Here is a 22,649-nt window from a genome sequence, read left to right on the forward strand (position 1 = left end):
AAGGGGAAAAGTCTTCTGCTGCATTTCCATTTTCTGTAGAACTAGGTATGACATGTAGAACTTATATAACAAATATATGAAATGGAGAATAGAATATCAAAACAGTTGAATCTGATTAGGATTTTAAACATGTTAATTGATGAATAGCTACCATGACCAGTAGCAACAGGGCCACATAAGTGCCAGTCTCTACCATTTCAGTAGTATCTGGATTTCAGCTCTGTGGTGTTACCCAAAGTCAGTAAAAATCTTTATTTCTGCAAGTATGCTTTCTTTATTGCTTTTAGATAGACATTTTATTTTTATTTTTTTCTTGCTGCCTTTAATACTAAACCTGACTTGTTTTGCTTTCTTAGGCTTCGAGAGCAAGAAAGAAAAGAGGCAGAAGAAGCTAGCCAAAAAGAAATTGAAGAATGGGAGAAGTCTCTTCTGTCTCAAGCATCACCTACTCGAATGGAAAACATGTGGGAAATCCCAGCTATTGGTCATTTCCTTTGTTTAGCACAGCATATTTTAAATTTGCCTGAAATAGTATTTTATGAGCTAGAACGCTGCCTTCTGATGCCTCAGTGTAGTGCTTTTTTGTCTAAAATAATGACTTCTTTGTTAAGTCCTCCTCATCGGAGATCTACCTTGCATCGAAGGCCAACTCTTCCTTACAGGACTTGGGAAGCAGCACTTAAGCAGAAAGTACAGCAGTGGTATACAGCTGTGGGGCAAACGGACAATCCTGACAGTTGCGCAGAGAAACTTGGTCTTTGTCCTCAGTTTTTTAAAGTCCTTGGGGAAATTAATCCTTTGGAGGAAAAACCATTTCATGAGCTCCTGTTTTGTCAAAAAGTATGGCTGCTGAAAGGCCTCTGTGACTTTGTGTATGAGACCCAGAAAGATGTGCAAGATGCAGTACTCGGGCAGCCTATCCACGAGTGCAGGGAGGTGATACTGGGTTACGATTACTTAGAGCATGCCTATGTTCACTTCCCACAGTTCTGTGGTGCAGATGTACGGATTTACAAGCAGAAGCCTTTTCATGCCCCTGAGTTTCCAGCTCCTCCCATTAAGGTGAGAAGAGTACCGCGGATTAAACTGGAGAAAGTGAAATGTGAATATGTCTCCAAAAGCAACGGCGAAGTTAGACTTAGCGCTAAAGAAGAGCTGTCTTGCACAAGGGCAGAATCTGGAAGCAATATCGGCTTAGCAAAGATGCACTTGGACTGTTTGGACACAAATTCCAACTGTGAAGAGAAAATTCGTAGGGACTGTGACTTTACAATAGATTGCTATAAAGAAAATCGAGATAAAGCCATTGTTCCAGGAGATGTTGTTAACTTTGGGGGGCCCCTCAGCCCAGGAGAAATCAGGGTTGTGGAAAATGGGGAGAAATGTGGTGAAACCGAGACTACCCCATTAAAGGAGAACACTCTTAAAACTTGCCAGATGCATGTGAATGGGAATCACAGCGACAATCCAGACATGAATTGCCACAAAGTTGCAAAAGAAGCTACATCAGAGAATTTTGTAGAACACAAAACACTACAGTTTACAAAAGTGCGAGCAAAGAAAAAGAAAAAGAAGAAAAAGAAATTGAAAGATATTTTGAATGAAAGCCTTCAGAGAAAGCGTGAGATTCACCTCCACTCATTGAAATCGTATAAACCTGAGATCCAGAATAAGTTGCTCATGATGAAAAAGAAAGCCAAACACAAGAAGCACAAATCTGGTAAGGTGGTTTGAGCAAATACCCTTATTTCGGTCTTTTGCATTCAGAGCTGCGGAAAATTTTTAAGTGTCTTTGTACTTAAAACATTTGATTTGGGCTCGTTTAAAAAAATGATTCCGATACTTAGGAATTTACATTGCTTTTTCCAGCCCTGTTTTAGTAGCCTATGGTAAAAAATACCTGACTGCTCACAGAAGATGGAATGAAAATTCCAGATTACAAAAGAAATATTACAGGTGCTTCAACTGGCAGTCAGTCATTGGGGAGTTATTTAGCATGAAGCTACATAGATATCAATATAGTTTTCCTCATAGGGCAAATACTAGCGCAGTTTACATTGGTAAATTGAATTGGGTGGGGGAGTGAGAAGGAGTTATGTGTCTTTCATTGATCCAGTTTGCCACCCCACCCTGTGGCTTTGAATTGGAAAAAAATGGGGGATTATGGGAGCTCCACAATCCAGTTGCAAAGTAACGTTTATTAAGACCAAACAAAATGTCACAAAATTGTGGCAAGTTTTCACGTTCTGTTATTCAGGCAAGATCCACAATGTGTGGGTGTGGGGAGGAGCAGGAAAAGTCACCACTTATTAGCCACCCTGGTTGGGATTAAAGAAGAAAGAGCAATTAATTTGGGTGTGGACAGTGGGAGAAGGAGCAATGAATAAGGTTTAAAAAAGAGCCTTTTAGTGTGTGTGTGTGTGTGTGTGTGTGTGTGTGTGTGTGTGTGTGTGAGAGAGAGAGAGAGAGAGAGAGAGAGAGAGAGAGAGAGAGAGAGAGAAGGGGGGAGGAGAAGGGACAGAGCAGCAGAAATAATTTGCAACAATTTTCATATGCGGACATTGTAATAAAAGGTTGTTTAAAAATACAAATAATGTTTAGAAAGTGTGTTCTCCCCACCCCCACAAACACCAGAACATCAGGATCATCCACCCAGTGCAATTGGCAGTAGGTTGAAAACAGAAATACTATACTCTTTTTTTCATACAATGCATAATCACAATTAAGGTATGCATTACCATATAATGGGGTGATGGTTGCTAACTTACATGGCTTTGAAAAATAATTAGACAAATGAGTAGATGTTAGACGTATCTTTTGTTGATTAGCCATGATGCTAAATCGTTCCCAAATATTAAGAGACAATATATCTCTGAAAAATCAAGTGCTATGGATAAAAACAGGTGATGATTGTTACCCTTACACCCTTCTCCTGTGTTTTCCTGGAAGCATTTGGCTAGTCACTGCTATTTACAAAATTCTTCTTTCAATAATTCTTCTATTTTTCTATGATCCCTGAGGAGTTGAGGTCAGCATCCCTTCTCTCTGGAGTTGTCCCAAGAGAGAGACAATTCTGTACACCTATCTTTTGTCAGGTGGAACAATAAATAGGTAACAATGGGAGTGATATTCCCTATCATAGGGATTATTGAACATCTCTTACAATAGATGCATGCTTGTTAGTATCATTAATATGAAGCCCAAACTCTATGTTGCTACCCTGTTGTACACAACTCCAGAGGGGATAGCTTTCATGAATATAAAGTATTTTGTTAAATAGGTGAGATAGGGGGTGTATTCTCTGTTTTTAGTGGTCCCTATACAGCTGTATGGCTGGTTGACTTCCTTCAATACTTATTTGCTCTATGCAAAGCACATTGATGACTCAAAGTAAGTGATTGGCTTTAGGGCTAAGAAGGATTTCTGCTCTTATCAGTTGTGCAAATGCAGAGGACTGTGGATGTTTGTCTTTTAGAAAGCTTTAGGCGTTGACTCCTGGCAAGTGAGCTGACAAGCTTTTTGCAGGTAGAGAGCAGTATAGGTTGTTAAGGTGCAATTGTAATGTACGTATAAGATTTTGGAAAATTTTGTTTTTTAAGCGTATTTTCAGAGTCGACAGACTCAACGGTCAGGCCTTTGTATATATAGTTCTCATGAGAATATGAATATAGAGAGCCTATTGTAAGAGGCAGGTATAGTTTTGATATGGGAGGAGGAGTCACAGTATGGAATTTGAGCAGAAGGATTACTAAAAAGTATTAAAATAACTTCTTGTATGTCTAATTTTATGCAAATGTTACTACTCAAATAGACCTTCCTGAAGAAAGACTTATCACAGTTTGTTGGTTGTTACACAGTCTTTGTTTCCATTTAATTTTCCAGACTTTATGTAATTTGGATATATGGATCTTGATATCGACAAATTCAATCTTTTTCTCTCCCTTTAAGGAAAGAAATCAATATCTAAAAAAGCAGTTACAAAGAAGAGGAAATCTGTTACAAAGCCTGCTGTTCCAGAATTTCAGGTAAGTGGTTCTTGTTTTTTTAATTAGTTTTGCACTGTTTTAATTCTTGTACTTCATGTAGTAGAAGGCAGAAAGCCAAGAAAAAGCATTTTGCTTTTCTCTACTGGGACAGATGAACTGAATTAACCTGACTGTATATTCAGTTATGTATATTTTAGTTGATACTGATAGTAAAACATACTAGGATTTGTACTAGAATTACAACAGCTAGAATCCAAAAGGGCTGTGCTGTGTGCAGTTTCATGCAAAATAACTAGGGCTTTTATGGGGTGTCTTCCCACCAGATCTATTCATCCCATGAAAAGCCACGCATGAAAAGTCAGGGTTGCCTGACCTTCAGAACAGTAGGCAAATGCAACATGTAGTGCTGCTTTTTGGATTCAGGGGGAGTGGGGAATGTGTTGTTTATGGATCATAGATGAATAGACAAATAACTTAGAAGGGAATAAATTCACTTGTGATGAATAAGTACTAATATCTAAAGTAAAAATATATTTTCCCAATTGTTTTTTTGGAAATGCCAATTGATACTGACAGTCACTATAAATGTTAGGATTTTTAAAAAGAAAATTATGTCAGTGTTTTCAGTTTTAACAACTCCTGGAACCAATAGATTGGACAATTCCCTCTTGTGTGTGGCGCTGTTTTAGCTACATAGGATCCACACTGGGAGAATGAGTTCACTGTTGTTCTATGGGAAATTCCTCTCCTATGTTGACAAAATTACTAGATTATGAGTCCCATCAGTGGAGCCCTGCACAAGAGCTTCCACTTGTGCAGCAGGACTTTCACCCTCTCCTTCCACACCAGGTCCTCCATACTCCCCAGAACTGGCTCTGTGCAGGTTGGGAGCACTCCCAGAACAGTTTGCAGAGGAAGAGAGGGGATTATTCTGTCTGGCAAATATAAATGCTTGCCTTTATGGAATGATCACCATAGTGTGATATTTGTATCCTATTAGGTTCAGTCAAAAAGGGTGGGAGGGGGACAGAAAAAGTTGCCACTTTTTTTTTTTTACCTGGCTTCTAGGTCTTTAATGGGGTTGCCAACATTTACTGGCTACTGCTGTTTCCCTGCCTGCAACAACCAGTTCACTGGGTAACATTAGCTATGTTGGTTCCCATACCCTAAATTCACCCTGGTTTATTTCTGCAGGTTGCACGGTTGTTAAAGGTGCAGGAAGAGGCCTAACTAAGATTCTTCTGGCCAAATGGCAATCCTAGTCTTCAAAAGTTGCAATTGAAAAATATAAATTCAGCAGATAAAGCATGCACAGTTGCTCCTGAATCTCTCCCTTGCTTTTTCTCCCTGAATGTTACAAACTATTAAAGGCTAAAGCCTGACCTTTGAGTACTTTCATCTCTACCTTTCATCTCCTTTGCCACCACAAGACCTTTTCTGTCCCTCAGACAGCCACATTCTGTAATTTTCCAACAGACCCTCCATGCCGGTCATTCACTCTCAACTCCACATTGCATTCCATTCTCACAGCATGTTTATACTGAGCATATGTGCAGGGCACCCTTATTAAATTCAGTTTATTAACCTTGGCTATCAAAATGTCTTTTTAATAAAAACTACAAATCATGCTGGACGTTCCCCTTGACCTAACACAACAAACCACTTCCCCAAAAACTCAATACAGATGGGGAAATATTTCTCCCAAAACCACAACAGCAAAGTTTATGGAAGAAAGATGAACTAGCCAAAACTCATTCTTCCCAAATTTGGCATGGACCATCCTCAAACCTATGTCTCCTACACTTGCAAGTTTCATATCAACCCATTGACTATTTTCTAACTTCGGATGCCATAGAACCGACTGTTGCTCATTATAATAGTGGAATGTGATTTGGTATAACACCTTTAACATAGGGTGGCCCTAAAATACATACATAATTTTATTTGTATGCCACTTTTTCATAGTTCAAACCATGCTCGAGGTGGCTTATAACATGAAAAAATGCATAATTCAACACATAACAAAAGTAGCCATAAACAATAAATAAAATATCAAAAATATACAGCCAGATTCAACAATTTCCATATAAAGCATAATAAAGATAAAAAATTAATATAAATAACAGCAACAGCTCCCATAAGCAATACCCCAGCGCAAGAATCTCTTTAGCAGCCTCAGCTTTTGTAGCTAGAGTCAGTCAAGGCTCCCTTCCAGGCCAGGTGGGTCAGACCCATTGACTTCTGAATAAATATGTATCAAATTTTACTGAACGTATTATATATTTTAAAACTCCCTGCTTGATTGTGTTATCTTTCCCCCTCTTATTTCAGCTTATTTGCACTAATCTTGATGAACTCAGGGAATTAATTAGAAAAATTGAGAATGAACTCAAAGATGTGGAGAATGTTAAAAAGAAATCGGTATGTCTACTTTTTTCTTTTTAAAAAATGCAACATGTTTGGATGGATTATCACTTACAGGTGTTTTTAATTTGTGCATTCTCCAGGTGAATCATGGAAAACTTTTTAAAAGTTTCCACTGTGGGCTCTTACCAGCCATTAGGAAGCACAATAGTGTTTGAGCAATGCTCTAGGGCTTTTTTAGTCAAATAAAAGTTGGCTTGTGGCTAACTATGAAGACCAGTGGTTCCCGAATAGCCAAGTATTGCAGACTCCCTGTTTGTCAAAAGCCAAGCCATGAACTCCCTACTTTTGAAAAAAATTAATATCTCTATGGTAGCTTTTGTTGTATGAATGGTACCATGGACACCCCCACACCCCTGTCGGTCATTGAGAACTGCTGCTGTAGACAAAGGGCTGTATCCAGTAAAGTTGCCCATTCGTGCAAGGACTTCTGCTTGCACAACGGAACTTTCCCTCCTTCTCGGTGCCCCAGGTAGAAGTTCCTGCACAAACAGGACAACTTCATTGCATATAACCAATAAGGTGTTCCTCTTCTTTACTCTCACTGCTGTTTTGTGAAGTACTGCCCTTTATCTAATCAGTTGAATTTATGTTGTTACCTTGCTGAACGTATCACATTCATATGGTGCATAGCACACTGTTCCAGTTTTGTTTCCCACCCTGAATCTAAGAGAAAACCATGTGTGAGCCTATATTTCATCTCATATTGTATTAGAGTGAAAGTAAACTTCGTCATGCTCCATGGCTCTAGGGATATGTGGATATAACTTGTATTCTGCTCAGTGAATACTGAGATAACCAACTAGGATATCATCCAACTGAATTACAAGAATTTTGAAAGAATTGTTAGAATGATAAGACATTGAAAGGTTGATTCCAAAGGTATGCAACTATTCATGGTTGTAAATGGCTTTTAGAATTGCCAATCATGCAGTCAGGCTCCTGCAACTTTTTCAGTAGTTACAGGTTCAGAGAAATGTTCCTGCTGCTACTTAACAGTAAAGTGGAAGAGATCTGTTGAATGGGGCAAAGGTGTGTATTTGTGGTAAAACTGCTGCCCCAACCTGCTTGTTTCATAGATATTAACTTGCTCCTGTGTACTGTATATGTATATTTGTATATGTGTCATGGAGTTGCATGGGTTGGAACTTGAAGAATAAACAATTTAACTGGACAGTGGAACTTACTGAAGAGTAGTTGATACATCTTTCTGTACTTTTGTTTTCTGGTAGAATGTAGATTAACAGGTTAATCATATGCATGTTTACTCAAAAATATGACTTCATTGAGTTTTATGGTACTTGCTTCCAAGTAAGTGTGCATAGAATAGCATTTCAGGTGTAAAGTCCAGCAGTCTTTTTCCTAAGCACTTTAGAATCCATATGTACAACTTCTGCCTGCTTTGTGTTTACAATATGATAGAAATTGCAGGCAAGCTCACTCTAGTTAAATATTAATCTACAATAGTTCTATATTGTATTTGTTTTCCATCCCTAATCTTTCATCCAAGCTGCAGTCTATGTTTTTCTTACCTTGCATTTCTGACATCTCAGTTCACAATACTTTTGCTCTAAACACTGCTTTAAAACACCCCCCCCTGCCTTTCAATTCAATTATGTCACCATTAGGTTTTTGCAGGAACAAGTTGATATTCAGAACTTAAAAGCAGGACAGTCTCATTTGGGCTCAAATCCTGTATCTGTTGAACCAAATGGATTTATGATTGTGCTGTTAAACACACATGAGCATTTAAACCTAAATTTAGGGTCCTGTCATGTGTCATTGCCACACCCAGGTCTGTGTTGATTTGTTTTTATTAATAATTTTGCTTCAAAATATTTGCCCTCCTTTCGGAGGCTTCATACGCAGTATTAAATTCCATACTCCGTCTGCTTTTTAAATCTATTATCATTAGGGCTGGGCGATATGATCCTATGCCCTTTTAAAATGTGGGGGTTGGGTTGTTTTTATTTTGAATATATATTTTGTGGTTTTATATTTTGATTTTGTTCTGTGAACCAACCTGAGAACTCTGGGTATAGAGTGGTATATAAATTCAAATAATAATAGGAGTAATAGTAATAATAATAGTAATAGTAATAATAATTACTATTCGAGAGCCAGTGTGATGTAGTGGTTAAGAGTGGTAGTCTCGTAATCTGGTGAACCGGGTTCGCTTCCCCGCTCCTCCACATGCAGCTGCTGGGTGACCTTGGGCTAGTCACACTTCTCTGAAGTCTCTCAGCCTCACTCACTTCACAGAGTGTTGTGGGGGAGGAAGGGAAAGGAGAATGTTAGCCGCTTTGAAACTCCTTAGGGTAGTGATAAAGCGGGATAGCAAATCCAAACTCTAAGAAGAAGAAGAAGAAGAAGAAGAAGAAGAAGTCATATTTTCAGCATCACAATGTATATCACCAGTGGTATCACAGTGTTGAAAAGCTGCATAAGCCCCACAAGGTGCCAGGGTGAAACTGCCTCAGCTTCCTTGGCAGGAGTTGCGGCAGTTTCACCCTGGCTGTTCACAGGGCCAATGCAGCTTGTTCCTCCCTCTGAGCACCAGGTCTGGCAGCAGAGGGAGTCAGGTGGAGGCAAACTCCACCCCCAGTATACTGCCAATTGAAGGCACCATCACACTCTGGCCCTCAAACCGGTCCTGGGCGATGTATCAATACATCACCCAGGCCTAAGTTCCATATTTTTATGTTCACCAGATTTTCTGGACCATTCTCTTAGATTTCTCTGTGTACTCCAAAAGGAATTCAAAGGGCTCCCTGTAACTGCTGATTGGCAGTTAAAGCGACCTCTTTTGAACTTTTGACAAGTGTCAATGGCCTGCCATTGCTAGGCAAAGATTTGGGAATCTGCTAAGAAAGAGGTATGGAGAACAGCAGAGGTAGGTCACAGATATGTTTAGCATATAATTCATTTAAATTTCAACATATCTGCTTGGTTCAAATTTGTAAGGGAGCCTACGTGGCCCAGTGGGTCAGTTCACTACTGAGCGACAAGATGGCTAACAAGTAGTGGCGGCAGGTCAGTTGACGTTTCAGTTCAACATCTGAAATTAGTCTTGAGCTGTAATCAAACTGCAATCCGATGTAATCCGAAGTACTTTCAGAATAATGGCACAGTCCTGTGCATGGCAACCCAGACGTATACTCCATTCATCTTCTTTTGTATAGAATTACAGCCTAAATCATCAGATCTGTAGGTAACTTTGCCCTAGGAATGAGCGGCTGTTTAAAGTTTCAGGAAAAATGGGCATTTCTTAGTTGATTTCTTCGCAATCTAAATAAAGATGTTTTCACCTTAGCTTTCTATTCATGACATTTTGAAATATGTATTTTTTCTTAAAAGGACATATCTGCTAGCTCCTGCAGTTTTACACTTGCAAATATGTTTTTGGGAGTAGTCCAGTGCCACTCAATGGAAAAGTTATTTTTTTGGGGGGGGCATAAAATTTCACAGTAATTTACCTACGAGTTACTTTTCTCCTGTTGTGGTTTCCAGTGGGAGCCGTTTTTAATTTAGGTATTTATTTGTATATCCTCTCAATGCTGGTCACATCATAAAACAGATTAAAAGAATAAAACAGAAACCTCTGGTCTTACCATTGTGAAAATAAATTGGAAGAAAGTCTGTTGACATATTGTTGTACTATGAAAAGATTGTACTGTGTATCTTTATCACATCCAAACGCACTACAATAATGTCCTATTTTTATGTATACAGGGAAGGTGGTATCACCGAAAGCAAGCTGTAAAAGAACTACACTGTACTCTGCTGCGACTGCTCAATGAATTGCTACCATGGGAACCAAAACTAATGAAGGCTTTTCAAAGAAACAGGTAATTAGCTGTTTTAAATAACGTGAAATGTAAGGACTCTGCACCAGTTATCTTGTTTTGCGATTGCTCTCGTGGTACAGACAAGAAGCCTGACATTTTAAGGTACTTCCCAGCTTAGACAGTGATGGGTCTAGGTAATTATGTCACCAGATCTGTGTCTCTAGCCAGAATTATCTAGTTTGTTTTCCCCCCAATGATTTTGTTATTGCAAATTCATTAAAGAGAAAAGAAAAAGAGAGACTGAGAGAAAACAAAGAAGGGAAGAAGCACAAGAAGAAAACCCCGTCAGCTCACATGAATGATACATTTAAACATCAATAAACATCTTAATTTACACATGTAGATCAATGTGCCACCCATATATTTATACAAGCAAAGTATGCTCAAATGTAGCAGTGACATTAGGGTCATCAGACCATTGTGTAATAAATGGTGGATATTTATCTTTCCAGGCTTGAAGTAACTCACTTAATGACCATTTAGGCTGTGTAAGATCCTTTATTGTCCTGCCATCACCATACAGCAGGAATATCATGTCAAAGTCGTTCTTTCTTGTGATGTTTTGTTGAAGGTCTCGGTTAAAAAAGGATTATGATGACTTCAAAAAGCAACCAGATCATGATAAATTTACAAGAGAACAGTGGACTAATGAGGATGGTGAAGTAAATACTGGCATGGAGGTTTCCACTAAAGCAACGAGTGAGTCCCCTGAGCACAATGAACTTCTGAAAAGGGATTATACAGATACAGGTAAGTCCTTTGCTAGTCATTGTGAGTACCTAGGCACATACAGCAGTCCTTGCATATGGTTCTTATTTTAGTCAGCTAGAGAGTTTGAGTGGTACAACACAGGGCACTTCAGCCCAGTTCCCCCCATAAAATTTGTGGGGTGCTTATTTATTAGGGGGCAAAACTCAGCAATTTATCTACCTTTAGGGTCTCGTGAGGATTTGAGTAGGATTGAGCACAGCTATGCTCACTCATTCCTGTGAACAGTTGCTGCTGCCTCCTTTCCCCTGAAACCCAACAACTTACATTTGGGGAAGAAGAAAACAGAGAAGATATTCCCAGTAGAAGATGCCATGGCCCTGGGAACACCTGCTGTCTTCCCTTTTCCTTCCTCCAAAGGTGTGTTTTTTGGTTTGGGGAAAAGGGAAATTAGCAGAGGCAGGGGTTTTTGAGTACCTTTTAAGCCTTTTGCAAGTGTTCAATGGGCACACTTGCAAAAGCTCAGCCTATTTCAGGGTAAATGGTGGGATGTTCATGAGTCGCCACTATTTTTGATTAAAAGACTTTCCAACTTAAGCAGTGCGGTCTTTTACTAAAGAAGCTTTACTGTCAGTTAAAACGTAGGTATCTGAATTTAACATCTTGGAAAACATTCACAATTTTAGTTTGTAATGACATACATACACACACACATATATATACATACACCCCCCCCCCCGAGAAACTGCTTCCAACACATATACAAACATAATAAAACATCAACCATTAATAGTAACAGTGTGATCCAATCTAAAAAGTCACAATAACTTTAAAATAAACAACTTGTTTCAAATAAAGCAATATTCAACAATCCATTAAAACCTAATAGTAAACAGTAAAAATAACATCAGCAAATAGTAATTAAACAGTATTGACTTCCTAATGAGGTCTTATGCCAGTACAGAAAATGTTAGAAAATGTAATTGGATATAGATTAAGTTACTGTCTTCTGAAACTGTGTAATTAGCAAGTTCTTGATGAAATTAATTAATTAATTAATTAAGAATATTCTCAGAACCTCCTCCTATTGGTTGGAAGGGTGGTGTAAATATATTTTACATTGACAGAGCCTCCACCAACAATAAAGTTCTAGAAACATTTTAATTTAGCTTTTTAAAACTTCCCTTTTGCTTTCTTCTCCCTCTAGAGGACATGAAACTGTCAGAAATGGAACTTGCTGCAGGAAAATCCAGACTGTTAAGGAAAGAACTGGCTTGCAAAGAAATACAGAAGATGGTGCCTAAATCTTTTAAACGCCAGTCCAAGCAAAACAGTTACCTAGATGATAGCACAAGAGAGTTTTCACCAAGGAAAAAGCTGAAATTAAGCACAGGTGATACCACAGTCTATGGTATGGAAAATGACTTGTCAATTGATGGTGGCTTGAATAAACCCAAACAAACAGAATCCTCATCTTCAGAATCATTGGACACAACAGACTCGCCACCATCAATATCAAGCTTAATAAAAGGGACCAAACCCATCCAGGCCTTGCTTGCTAAGAATATTGGGAACAAAGTGACCTTAACAAGTCAGCTTCCACCTGCTGCAGGTAGAAGCATTTCTACGTCTGAAAAACTGATTATGTCACCTATAGGTTCTTCCCCAGTCAAACCAGTGTTGCCCTGCCAGGCCAGTTCCAAGAGCCCATTACAAGTGTTATACAAAATACCTGATGGCCACTGCATGCCAATAGACTTGCATAACAATTCACTGAAAATTCAGGTGCAGCCTGTGGCCGATTGTAAACCAGGAGAAAAAACCACAGGAGAGAAACTCATGCAGCAGGTCCTTATTTTGCCTAAAAATTTCCTTATCCAGCACAGAGAGGGTAAAAGTGTCGCAAAAGAAATTCCGCCGTTGCAGCAGAAGACGAACGAGCAGCACCGTTTTTCTCTTCCGCAGTCAACAGCTGTCAACACTACTTTAGCTCCTGCCTTTCCAGCTTCGGTTATAAATGCTGCTACTGCGTTTCTCCCCGGCACAAATTTTAAAAAGAATACTACACATTTGCCGCAAGGAGCTAATGCAGCAAAGGGTCTTTCAGCGTTGCCCTCTGTATCAGCCACAGGCAACGTGTTGGCGTCAGTGGTGAAAATGAGCCAAAGTGAGACTACTAAAACTAAGACTGTTGTTTCAGGTACCTCATTCCCTGTCACTTCATCTACAGTTCAGACGCTGACAACACCACTACCACCAAGTGTTTCTTCTTGCACCAGCGCTTCCTCTCCAAGACTAGCATCCCCGCAGAAAAGTGACGCTGACGAACCTAAACAGGAGCTGAAAACAGTCTGCATCAGAGATTCGCAATCCATCCTTGTTAGGACGCGAGGTGGGAACACAGGAATCGTTAAGGTGCAGACAAATTCAGACCAGATTTCCCCTAGTAACTTATCTCCGGGTTCCGTTTTCACATACGCACCTCAGCTTCAGGCATTTTTAGTGCCAAAATCCACACAATTGTCAACCTCTACATTTTCGGCTGCAACAACAGTCGTATCTAATATCCCAGCACTTATCCAGTCCTCTCCCACAACTTCTGTTTCCATTCCACCTGTTCCCAGTGGTGTAAATCAGGGAATAGGGAAAAACATGATGTTTGCATTTGGGCAACCAACGAACAGTTCTACGGTAGGTCATGGAATGCAAAAAACTGTACATTTGTCCTCTCCCACTTTCTTATCTCCAATGTCATCATCTAATATCACCATGCCGGCACATCTTAACAGCTCTGGTAATGCAAATAGCATTTCGCCAGGTAATAGTGGGCAGAATGCCATATGCACTACCCAGGCTTCTTTTATTAATCAGCAAGCTGATGTAAATAGTATGAACTCTCCTGTCCCACAGCCTGAGGCTATGCCTATAAGCAGTGGAAGTGTTGTGAGTGGCACTCAAATTCAAAAACTTATGTTGGTCACAAATCCCCCCCTTCTTCCCGCTTGCGGAACTGCAGGAGTCAACCTCGTCCCTGCTCCAGCATCCACTGGCATTACCGCCCAGAAACTGGTTTTCATTAATAGACCACTTGCCAATATTCAGTCAAATACCGGTTTGACCGCAGAACCCTTTAAACAGACCTTCTCTCCTTCGATTGGAAAAGCATTTGTTAAAAGCACAGAGCAGCCTCAGTTAGTCCTGATTCCATCTACCGTGGGAGCATCGCTTAAAGTTAATCCATCGCCAACGGTTTCTCAAATAAAAGATGTGAAAATAGGACTTAATATTGGCCAGGCCATCATAAATAGCACAGCTAATGCACCGAGTGTTCCACCAATTAACATTATGCAATCGGCAGCTCCCAAAGATACGGAAGAGAAAAGTAGCCAGGGTGTAATTTTGCCATTGGCAAATGATGGTTTGGTTCCTCTGTGTTCAAGCTTGGCAAAGAGTGTTGCACCAGTCGAAGAGTCTCTGAGTCTTACAACAAGAGCAATTTCTACAGTAACAACAACAACATGTTTAGATGCTGCTTCTGTGGCATTAAGTGGAACCACTTCTGGAACGTGGTCTACTGCCTTGGCTGGTGGAACAGATACTTCAACAAAAGTCACACCCGTTTTAACTACTCGACTGCGTACCTCTAATGTTGGAAATACTGTAGCTATATCTACTGTGAAAACGGGACACCTTGCTTCATCAGTACTAATTTCAACGACTCCACCAGCTCATCCAAGCTTGTCATCTACTTTTCAATTGCCAGGTACAGTTGCCTTGCCCAGACCTGTGAATAGTGCCCCCAAAATGATACCAACAGCCCCTCAATTGCCAGCAGTTTCCCCTGTTGTACAGTGTATGCCCCTTTCAAAAGGTCAACAGTCCACACTCGTTCAGTTTCAGTCACCCAGAATTCCAGCTGCAGTGCCAACAAATGGAAGTGCTCCCAAACCTCAAACTGTATTGGCCCCCAATCCATCAAATACAGGTAAAATTGTTAGCTTTTCTAACTTAGTTTCCCTACCTTGTCAGCCGCTGCCTCCTAATTTTGTAAAGCCCACCCCTGCTTTCACTTCTGCTCCTACTGCCGCCACCACTCAGACTGTTCCAGCTTCACCATCTATAGCTGGCAATGTAGGAGGACAGCTGAACGAGTCTTGTGTTCAACAAAAAATAATTATTAACACGTGTACACCTTTGGCACCTGGAACTCAGATAATGATCAGTGGCACTCGGTTCATTGTTCCACCTCAGGGTCTCGGAGCCGGCAGCCACGTCCTTCTCATCTCTACAAATCCAAAACTTGGCCCTCTTTTAACTGTTAATAATGGCCATGGGCTTCAAGGTGTATCCCATTCTTCTCCTTCTCCCCAGAAGACTACACAAGTGTTGAGCAATGCATTAAGCTGGCAGCCGTCAAAACAGCCTTTGAAAAGCTCTACCAAAATCGTGAACGCTCTTGGGACTGCGAACCCCCTGCCAATTGTACATGCAGCGCCACAGGTTGCAAACAGCGCCGCAAAACCAAGCGCCTCATCTTTTGCAGCAACATTGTCGGCGCCTTTGGTAACCACCCGGCCCGGCGGTCTGGCTAAAACGTCTTTGGTTTGTGCCACTCACACTGCTAACTCACAGTTGCAAAGCAGTACACCTGTATTACATCTAGACACATCTATAAAAAAACTGATGGTCAGCCCAGAAGGAGCCATTCTGAATGCTATAAAGACTCCAACATCGAAATCTTCCTCTCTACCGTCGTCCTTCTCTCCTGACATCGTTTCCACAACCAGGAGTCCTGCTGTTGTCTTCCCTAATTTTCTGAAACCCAACATAGGCGTGCCTAACACAGCTGCATCTTAAATGTAAAGTAAACGAGCCCTTAAAATGTTGGGGCATTCTTTTGTGTATGAAGTTAATTTATAATTGTTTAAGAAATTCTTCTGATATTTGAAACATACCAGACATGAGGCTGATGTACATGAACCCATGGCATGTGATGGCTACTTTTGAGCCTGTGGAAGCCGCCAGGCAAAGAACTGAGCTGTTGTGCATGTTTGGGAACTCACAGGCTGAATAGATTCAGATTCGTCACATCAGATGTGTCGGCAGCTAGTTTGCCATTAAATTGGGAGCTGCCACATGCTCAAATTTTAAAACGCCTACCATCTACCCAAGGGTTTATGGCCATAGTTGATTTTCTAAAAATTACTTCATATTAGATTGCAGCTGCTTACAATTTTATTTTTAAATGGTGAGGAACCTCATCATCAAAATACTTTTCAGACTTATACTTTCAAAGGGTTTTTATTAAAGTGGTCAGATAAGACCGTCTGTTAAGGTGTGTTGTAGAAAGCAACGTTTAATTTTTGGTTAGCACATTTACAGGGATATGTTTCTTCTTCAAATTTAGACTTTTCCATCTTAATTATAAACACAGTACACTTTTTAAGAAAAATTACTTGGTTCTCTCTCTCTCTCTTTTTTTAAAGCATATTTATGCATTGTAAAAATGCAATCTATGGTGTAAAATTGTACATATCCCTGACTCCCTAACAGTATGTACTAAACTATGTGTAAAAAGAACTACTCTGTCTTATTTATGTTTTGTTTACATAATGTATAGTTTTTTAAGTATTTTAGTAATTTTGGACAAGTGTACTGTTTAGCAATAATGCAGAAAAATCTGCATGTAATAAACAAAGTTGCCGTATTTCTTTGATAATGTATCAGTTTCATCTGGAGAAGAAATACTTGAGAGCACAGGGTTATGGCATGTATGGGCATTAAGAAATTATTATGTTGGGATTAACAGAAAGGTTGTGGTCCTAAGCTCAGATACTTAGACATAAATTCCATTAAAACGAATGGGATTTTTTGCCAAGTAAAAGTGCCCAAGTTTGTGGTTTCCCAGCTTTTGATTTCTTTCCCTTGCTCTTTTGTGCATCATTTGAAACCCCCCCCCCCCCAGCTTATACAGTTATGGACATTTGAGCTTGTTCTATTTTCACCAGTGTGACAGGGGGTGAAAATATTCCTTTTTCCATTATCAGGAAGAAAAAAGGAAAGATTGCCAGATTTGATTGCAGATCTGTTCATTGTGTCAAAGGCATCGAGGGGTTATATGTTAATGAATGCTTCAGCTTTTATATAAGTGACTACAAAGAGAAACTAAGAAAAGGTTTTCTAGCAAATATGTGGATGGGGTGAGCTACAGATGCTGCAAGCTGGAAGAATTGAGGAATTGAATCTTATGTGAGAAATTGCTGAAATTCTGATTGCTCCTTCCTGGTAACAGATAAGCCTGGGACAAGGGCTGCACTTGTTAGAAGGACGGAAGATGAGTAAAGAACTGGATTGCCTGTTTAAGAAACTGAACTTAAAGTTGAATTAAGCAGCAAGCTCAGGAACTGTTCTCTACATCAGTGTTTCCCAACCTTGTGCCTCCAGCTGTTTTTGAACTACAACTCCCATCATCCTTGACTAGCAAGACCAGTGGCAAGGGATGATGGGAATTGTAGTCCAAAAACAGCTGGAGGCACAAGGTTGGGAAACACTGCTCCACATAAAACAGTTTGAAATGTGACCTTCCAAAACTGAACCTATCGGGAAGGTAGAAATCTAAGTCATGCTTATTCACACTTTGCTTAATTTAGTTGGGCAGGATTTTATATTTGCAGGACTAGGCTGTCTTTAGCCAAGTCTAACTGGGAGTATCAGCCAGAACTGGCCTAAACATTCTTCCTCCAGTTGTCCTTATTTTACCTCGAACTTCACAGTAGGCAAATAGCAATAGCCAGGTTTTCCTCTTTTTTTGTCTAGTGATAGCACTAGAGTTATCATAGAGATTCATGTTGTGGTAGGTGACTGTCACTAAACAAATGTTTTTTGTTGAACAAAATTAAAGATTACAAATTGTAGAGAATGTTTAGGATTTGATAATGTTTTGTCTCCGTAACGATTTCTGTAATATAGATCTTTGAAAATGCTAACATTTAGAGCCTGTCTCCCCTTCAGTCAAACCGCTAGGACTTCCAAGCCATTTGTAGAAAGAGTCTCTTAAATGTACATCAAACTCTGCTTCGGGCTACATCTAACATACCTTGGGGGGGGGGTGTTGGGTGTGTGTGCGGGTATATTCTGCAACATATTACTGACACAATAATAGTTTCACTTTTTTGCTCTGTGCTGCTTGCCCAATGTTACCAAATCATTGCTGTCTACTGCTGGCTCCAGCGCAACAAAAGTGGGGCTAAACCCCCCACTGCAGAACATTTATGAGATTTCAGCATATGGTTACCAGACGTCCCCATTTCCCGGGGACAGTCGCCGGATTTTCAAATCTGTCCCCGGACAAAATCTGTCCCCGGGCAAAATCCATCCCTGGAATGTTCTCGGATTTCATTTAATGTCCCCAGATTTATATTTTAAGTGTTGTAGATTTATTAAAAGGAAATGAATGTTGCGTGATTGGTTCAATGGCACAAGACACATCATATGGGGACTTCTGGTGAGGTAAAATGGTGGGCGCCACGGCAGTGAGCAGCTCCTTAAGCCAGCCAGAGCCAACTGCGCTATCAGGCTGACTCTGGGCTGCTGAGGCTGCCGCCACTGCTGAGGGGGAACTGGGGACACAAAGCGCATCAACGGGGAACCGCTGACTCCCCCGCGACCCGAATCAAACTGGGGCAAGAGCCCCCAGCCACCCAGTTGACTGCCCAGCGGCGCTCTGGGGCCAGGAAAACCCCAGAGCTGACGCAGGGAGAAGGAGGAGAGGAGAAGAAGGAAGAGAGAGAAAGAGGAAGGAGAAAAAAGAGGGGAGCCCCAACCTTGCCGCACAGCTGCTGCCGCCACCGCTGAGAAGGAGAGGTAGGAGAGCACCGGGAGGGCAAGGACACGTGGCCAAGCCCAGGCCCGACCCGAGCTTACTCTACAGCGGCTAGCGCTCCAAGAGAGCATGCTGGGGCCCAGAGGAAGGCCACACGACAGAGGAGACCACAGAAGAGAAGATACTACTTTTTTAAAAAAATAAATAACTTTTTTTCTTTTTTAAAAAAAGTGTCCCCAGATTCTTTGGGGGGGGGGGAATGGTAACCTTATTTCAGCAGGAAGTTAGAGGATGCGCACTAACTGGAACTGAAGCAATATGACCGCCCAAAATGTTGCAGGCACAAACAGTATTAAAAGCAGGATTGTCCATAGCTTCCACAATAGCATAATGGGCACAAATCATGAATGCACAATGGAAAGATTTGTTATTGCTTGATATGGAGGGGCATGCTTGTTGAAATTATTGGAGGCAAAGTTGTTTGATTAGAGAAAAACCATTGCTGACATTATGTAATAATAATACAGAACCCCTTTTGGACTTTTTGTATGAAAAGGAGAATGAATGAATTTGAGACACTTGGGTCTGAAGAATGGAAAAATAATACTTAACAGAAAGTAGAATGGTTGGGTGTCAATTTAGAGTGAATGTTTTGAATAGTTTATTTTATCTACTAACAGACGGAAAACCGGAAGTCCTTTTTATTTGTCTTTCTTTTCTTCCTTTCTTTCCTTCTCTCCCCCCTTTTTTCTCTTTCTTTTTTCCATTTGGTGTCCTCTGCTCTGGTCCATTATTGAAGGTGATAGATGGTTGGTGGAAGGACCCTGAGTGAGAGGCAGGGAAGGGAAGACCTCCCAGGACTAGAGACTGGGGGAAGAAGGGAAAGCTCCCAGGTGGGACCTGGGAAGGCCCACCACTTTCTGTGGGTGACAAGGATTAAGAGCTAGGTACCTTTGAGAGACGACTCCACATTTTCTTTTTCCTTGCTCTTTGTTTTTATTGAGATTAGTTTATTTTATCTTATTATGAAAAAATTTCATGAGGAAAAGTGAACGCACAATTAATGGCATTCAATTAAATTTAACTCAGAATAGATGCATTGAACTAGGAACATGGCTAAATTTGATTCATTAATTTGAATAGATATACTCTTGAGTAAATGAGAGTTGAATGCCACCTATAAAAATTATGTTTGTAAGTGCCCTTGCTGTCAGCTCTCAACTCGCTACTCCTTGGTTCTTGGAAGTGCCTCATACTTTGCCTTGATCTTTTGAGTACCTTAATGGTATGGAATTGATGCTTTTGAATTATGATGCTGGAGGAGACTCTTGAGAGTCCCATGGACTGCAAGAAGATCAAACCTCTCTATTCTGAAGGAAATCATCCCTCAGTGCTCACTGGAAGGACAGATCCTGAAGCTGAGGCGCCAAGACTTTGGCCACCTCATGAGAAGAGAAGACTCCCTGGAAAAGACCCTGATGTTGGGAAAGATGGAGGGCACAAGGAGAAGGGGACGACAGAGGACGAGATGGTTGGACAGTGTTCTCGAAGCTATGAACATGAGTTTGACCAAGCAGTGGAAGACAGGAGTGCCTGGCATGCTGTGGTCCATGGGGTCACGAAGAGTCGGACGCGACTAAACATCTAAACAACAACAATGGTATGGAAGGGAGGTTGTGTAAGAGGGATACTGCAATTGTACGCAGACATATTCATGGATATTTGTACCTTCCCTGAAAGTCAATACTGTCCCCTAGCTGCAAAACTGGAGGTCCACAACCAGAGAAATGTGCTGCACCAAAGTATGTTGGCGCTCCATTCTTTCCATGAGTTGCTGTTTGGTCAGTGAAATTGTCTATTGGGAAAAACCCTTACCTTTCACATCCTGGTTTACAGTCCTTGTTCTTGTCTTCTACTTTGGCTATCTTCACTCTTTGTTTGCAATGAAACAGAATGTTATAGTAGACATGGTAACTTCCTGATGCCACACGGTAATGATGCTGAGGGCAAACAAAGCCTTCCCATTACCCCACCAGCATTTCCAACATTAGAGGTACACAGTTGGTTTACTGCCAAGAAATTTAGGCTGACACTCAAAGAGTGGATTGGGTTTTGCTGCGGTCAAAATGTTCATGGAGCACATTATCTTTCACCCCATTTAAGTGCAACACCAGTATTAACTGCACATTAGCTACTCTTAGCTGCTCCTGGTAATGGCTGAGACCAATTACCACTATTAATTTTATCATGTATGTGCTACAATTTGCTTGATTAATGTCTTCTACCTGATTTCACATTTAGTATCATCTCTGTTGGGCTAGACAGTTCCTTTAGAAAAAAGCAAAAGCAAATGTGGACTGTTCAAATGGAGTCCAGTATCTGCAAAGATTTCCCGCTGCGTTGATAATAATAAATACAATATAATTCACTCACAAATGTATCCTGATGACCAATAATTCTCATGTTTCAGTTACAATCAGATTAATTGAATTTGTAAAAATCGTTTTGGACCCTTTCCCCTTTGCTGGTACTTATCCCAAACAACTGTGTTGGCAGGCTCAACAGTTGCAAAAATCAAATTGGGAAAATGTATTCGGAATTAACAAGTTCAACAGTTGCAAAAAATCAAATTGAGAAAATGTATTCGGAATTAATAAGTTTGGTTTATTTGTATACAAAGCTGAAGAGAACTCCAGCTCCAGGAAGTGCATTGGCCACTGGAGGTACATTTAGAAGTCTAAGGCAGGCATGGCTAAACTTGGCCCTCCAGCTGTTTTGGGACTACAATTCCCATCACCCCTGACCCACTGGTCCTGTTAGCTAGGGATGATGGGAGTTGTAGTCCCAAAACAGCTAGAATTTGGCCGAGTTTGGCCATGCCTGGTCTAAGGAACTGCCCTGGGTGTTAGAAACTCAATTTCACTCACCCCCCAAAAAGCAGACAAAACACCCCCCCAAAGTGGGTGCTGAGATAAGTCTCCCAGGGTGCCATGGAGCCCAGGCACAGTCTATATGCCCAGTGCCTACACTATAATGGGCTTGGTACTGGAAGCAAATGCTGAAACAATTGTATATGATAAGTCTTACTTGGACTGCAACCTCAGTGCTGTGGGATAGGTAGTTTAACACGTTTTCCCATGCACAGTTTCCTTGGTGTAAGCCTCTCCAAGCAGCTATTGGCTTTGGAGCAATGCTGGCACACAGATACAACACAGGCAAGTCCAGTGCTTTTTTTTCTATAAAAAAATGTTTAGGGGTACTCTTCTTCTTCTTCTTCTTCTTCTTCTTCTTCTTCTTCTTCTTCTTCTTCTTATTCTTCTTCATTTATTATTATTAATAATACCCCGTCCATCTGGCTGGATTTCCCCAGCCACTCTGGGCAGCTTCCAACAGAATATTAAAATACAATAGTCTATTAAACATTAAAAGCTTCCCTAAACAGGGCTGCCTTCAGATGTCTTCTAAAAGTCTGGTAGTTTTCTCTTTGACATCTGGTGGGAGGGTGTTCCACGGGGTGGGTGCCACTACCGAGAAGGCCCTCTGCCTGGTTCCCTGTAGCTTGGCTTCTCGCAGTGAGTGAACTGCCAGAAGGCCCTTGGTACTGGACCTCAGTGTCCGGGCAGAACGATGGGGGTGGAGACACTCCTTCAGGTATAGTGAACCGAGACCGTTTAGGGCTTTAAAGGTCAGCATCAACACTTTGAATTGTGCTCGGAAACGTACTGGGAGCCAGTGTAGGTCTTTCAAGACCGGTGTTATGTGGTCTTGGCGGCCATTCCCAGTCACAAGTCTGGCTGCCGCGTTCTGGATTAGTTGTAGTTTCTGGGTCACCTTCAAAGGTAGCCCCACGTAGAACGCATT

At 40.9% G+C, this 22,649-nt stretch overlaps 1 protein-coding gene across 2 annotated transcripts in view; it reads left to right on the forward strand.

Moving 5' to 3' along the window:
- BRD10 (bromodomain containing 10) overlaps nucleotides 1-16,673 on the forward strand; it is a 37,179-nt gene extending 20,506 nt beyond the window's left edge. For both annotated transcript variants that reach the window (XM_083718167.1, XM_083718168.1), the window contains 6 exons: nucleotides 357-1,720; nucleotides 3,949-4,025; nucleotides 6,318-6,407; nucleotides 10,143-10,258; nucleotides 10,830-11,008; nucleotides 12,174-16,673. In XM_083718167.1, the coding sequence (XP_083574293.1) occupies nucleotides 357-1,720; nucleotides 3,949-4,025; nucleotides 6,318-6,407; nucleotides 10,143-10,258; nucleotides 10,830-11,008; nucleotides 12,174-15,823 (5,476 nt within the window). In that variant the 3' untranslated portion in view covers nucleotides 15,824-16,673. The remainder of the gene's footprint in view (nucleotides 1-356; nucleotides 1,721-3,948; nucleotides 4,026-6,317; nucleotides 6,408-10,142; nucleotides 10,259-10,829; nucleotides 11,009-12,173) is intronic.
- The last annotated feature ends 5,976 nt before the right edge of the window (nucleotides 16,674-22,649 follow it).

This window comes from Podarcis gaigeae, assembly GCF_964106915.1.
Source record: "Podarcis gaigeae genome assembly, chromosome: 17".
Taxonomy (NCBI): Eukaryota; Metazoa; Chordata; class Lepidosauria; order Squamata; family Lacertidae; genus Podarcis; species Podarcis gaigeae.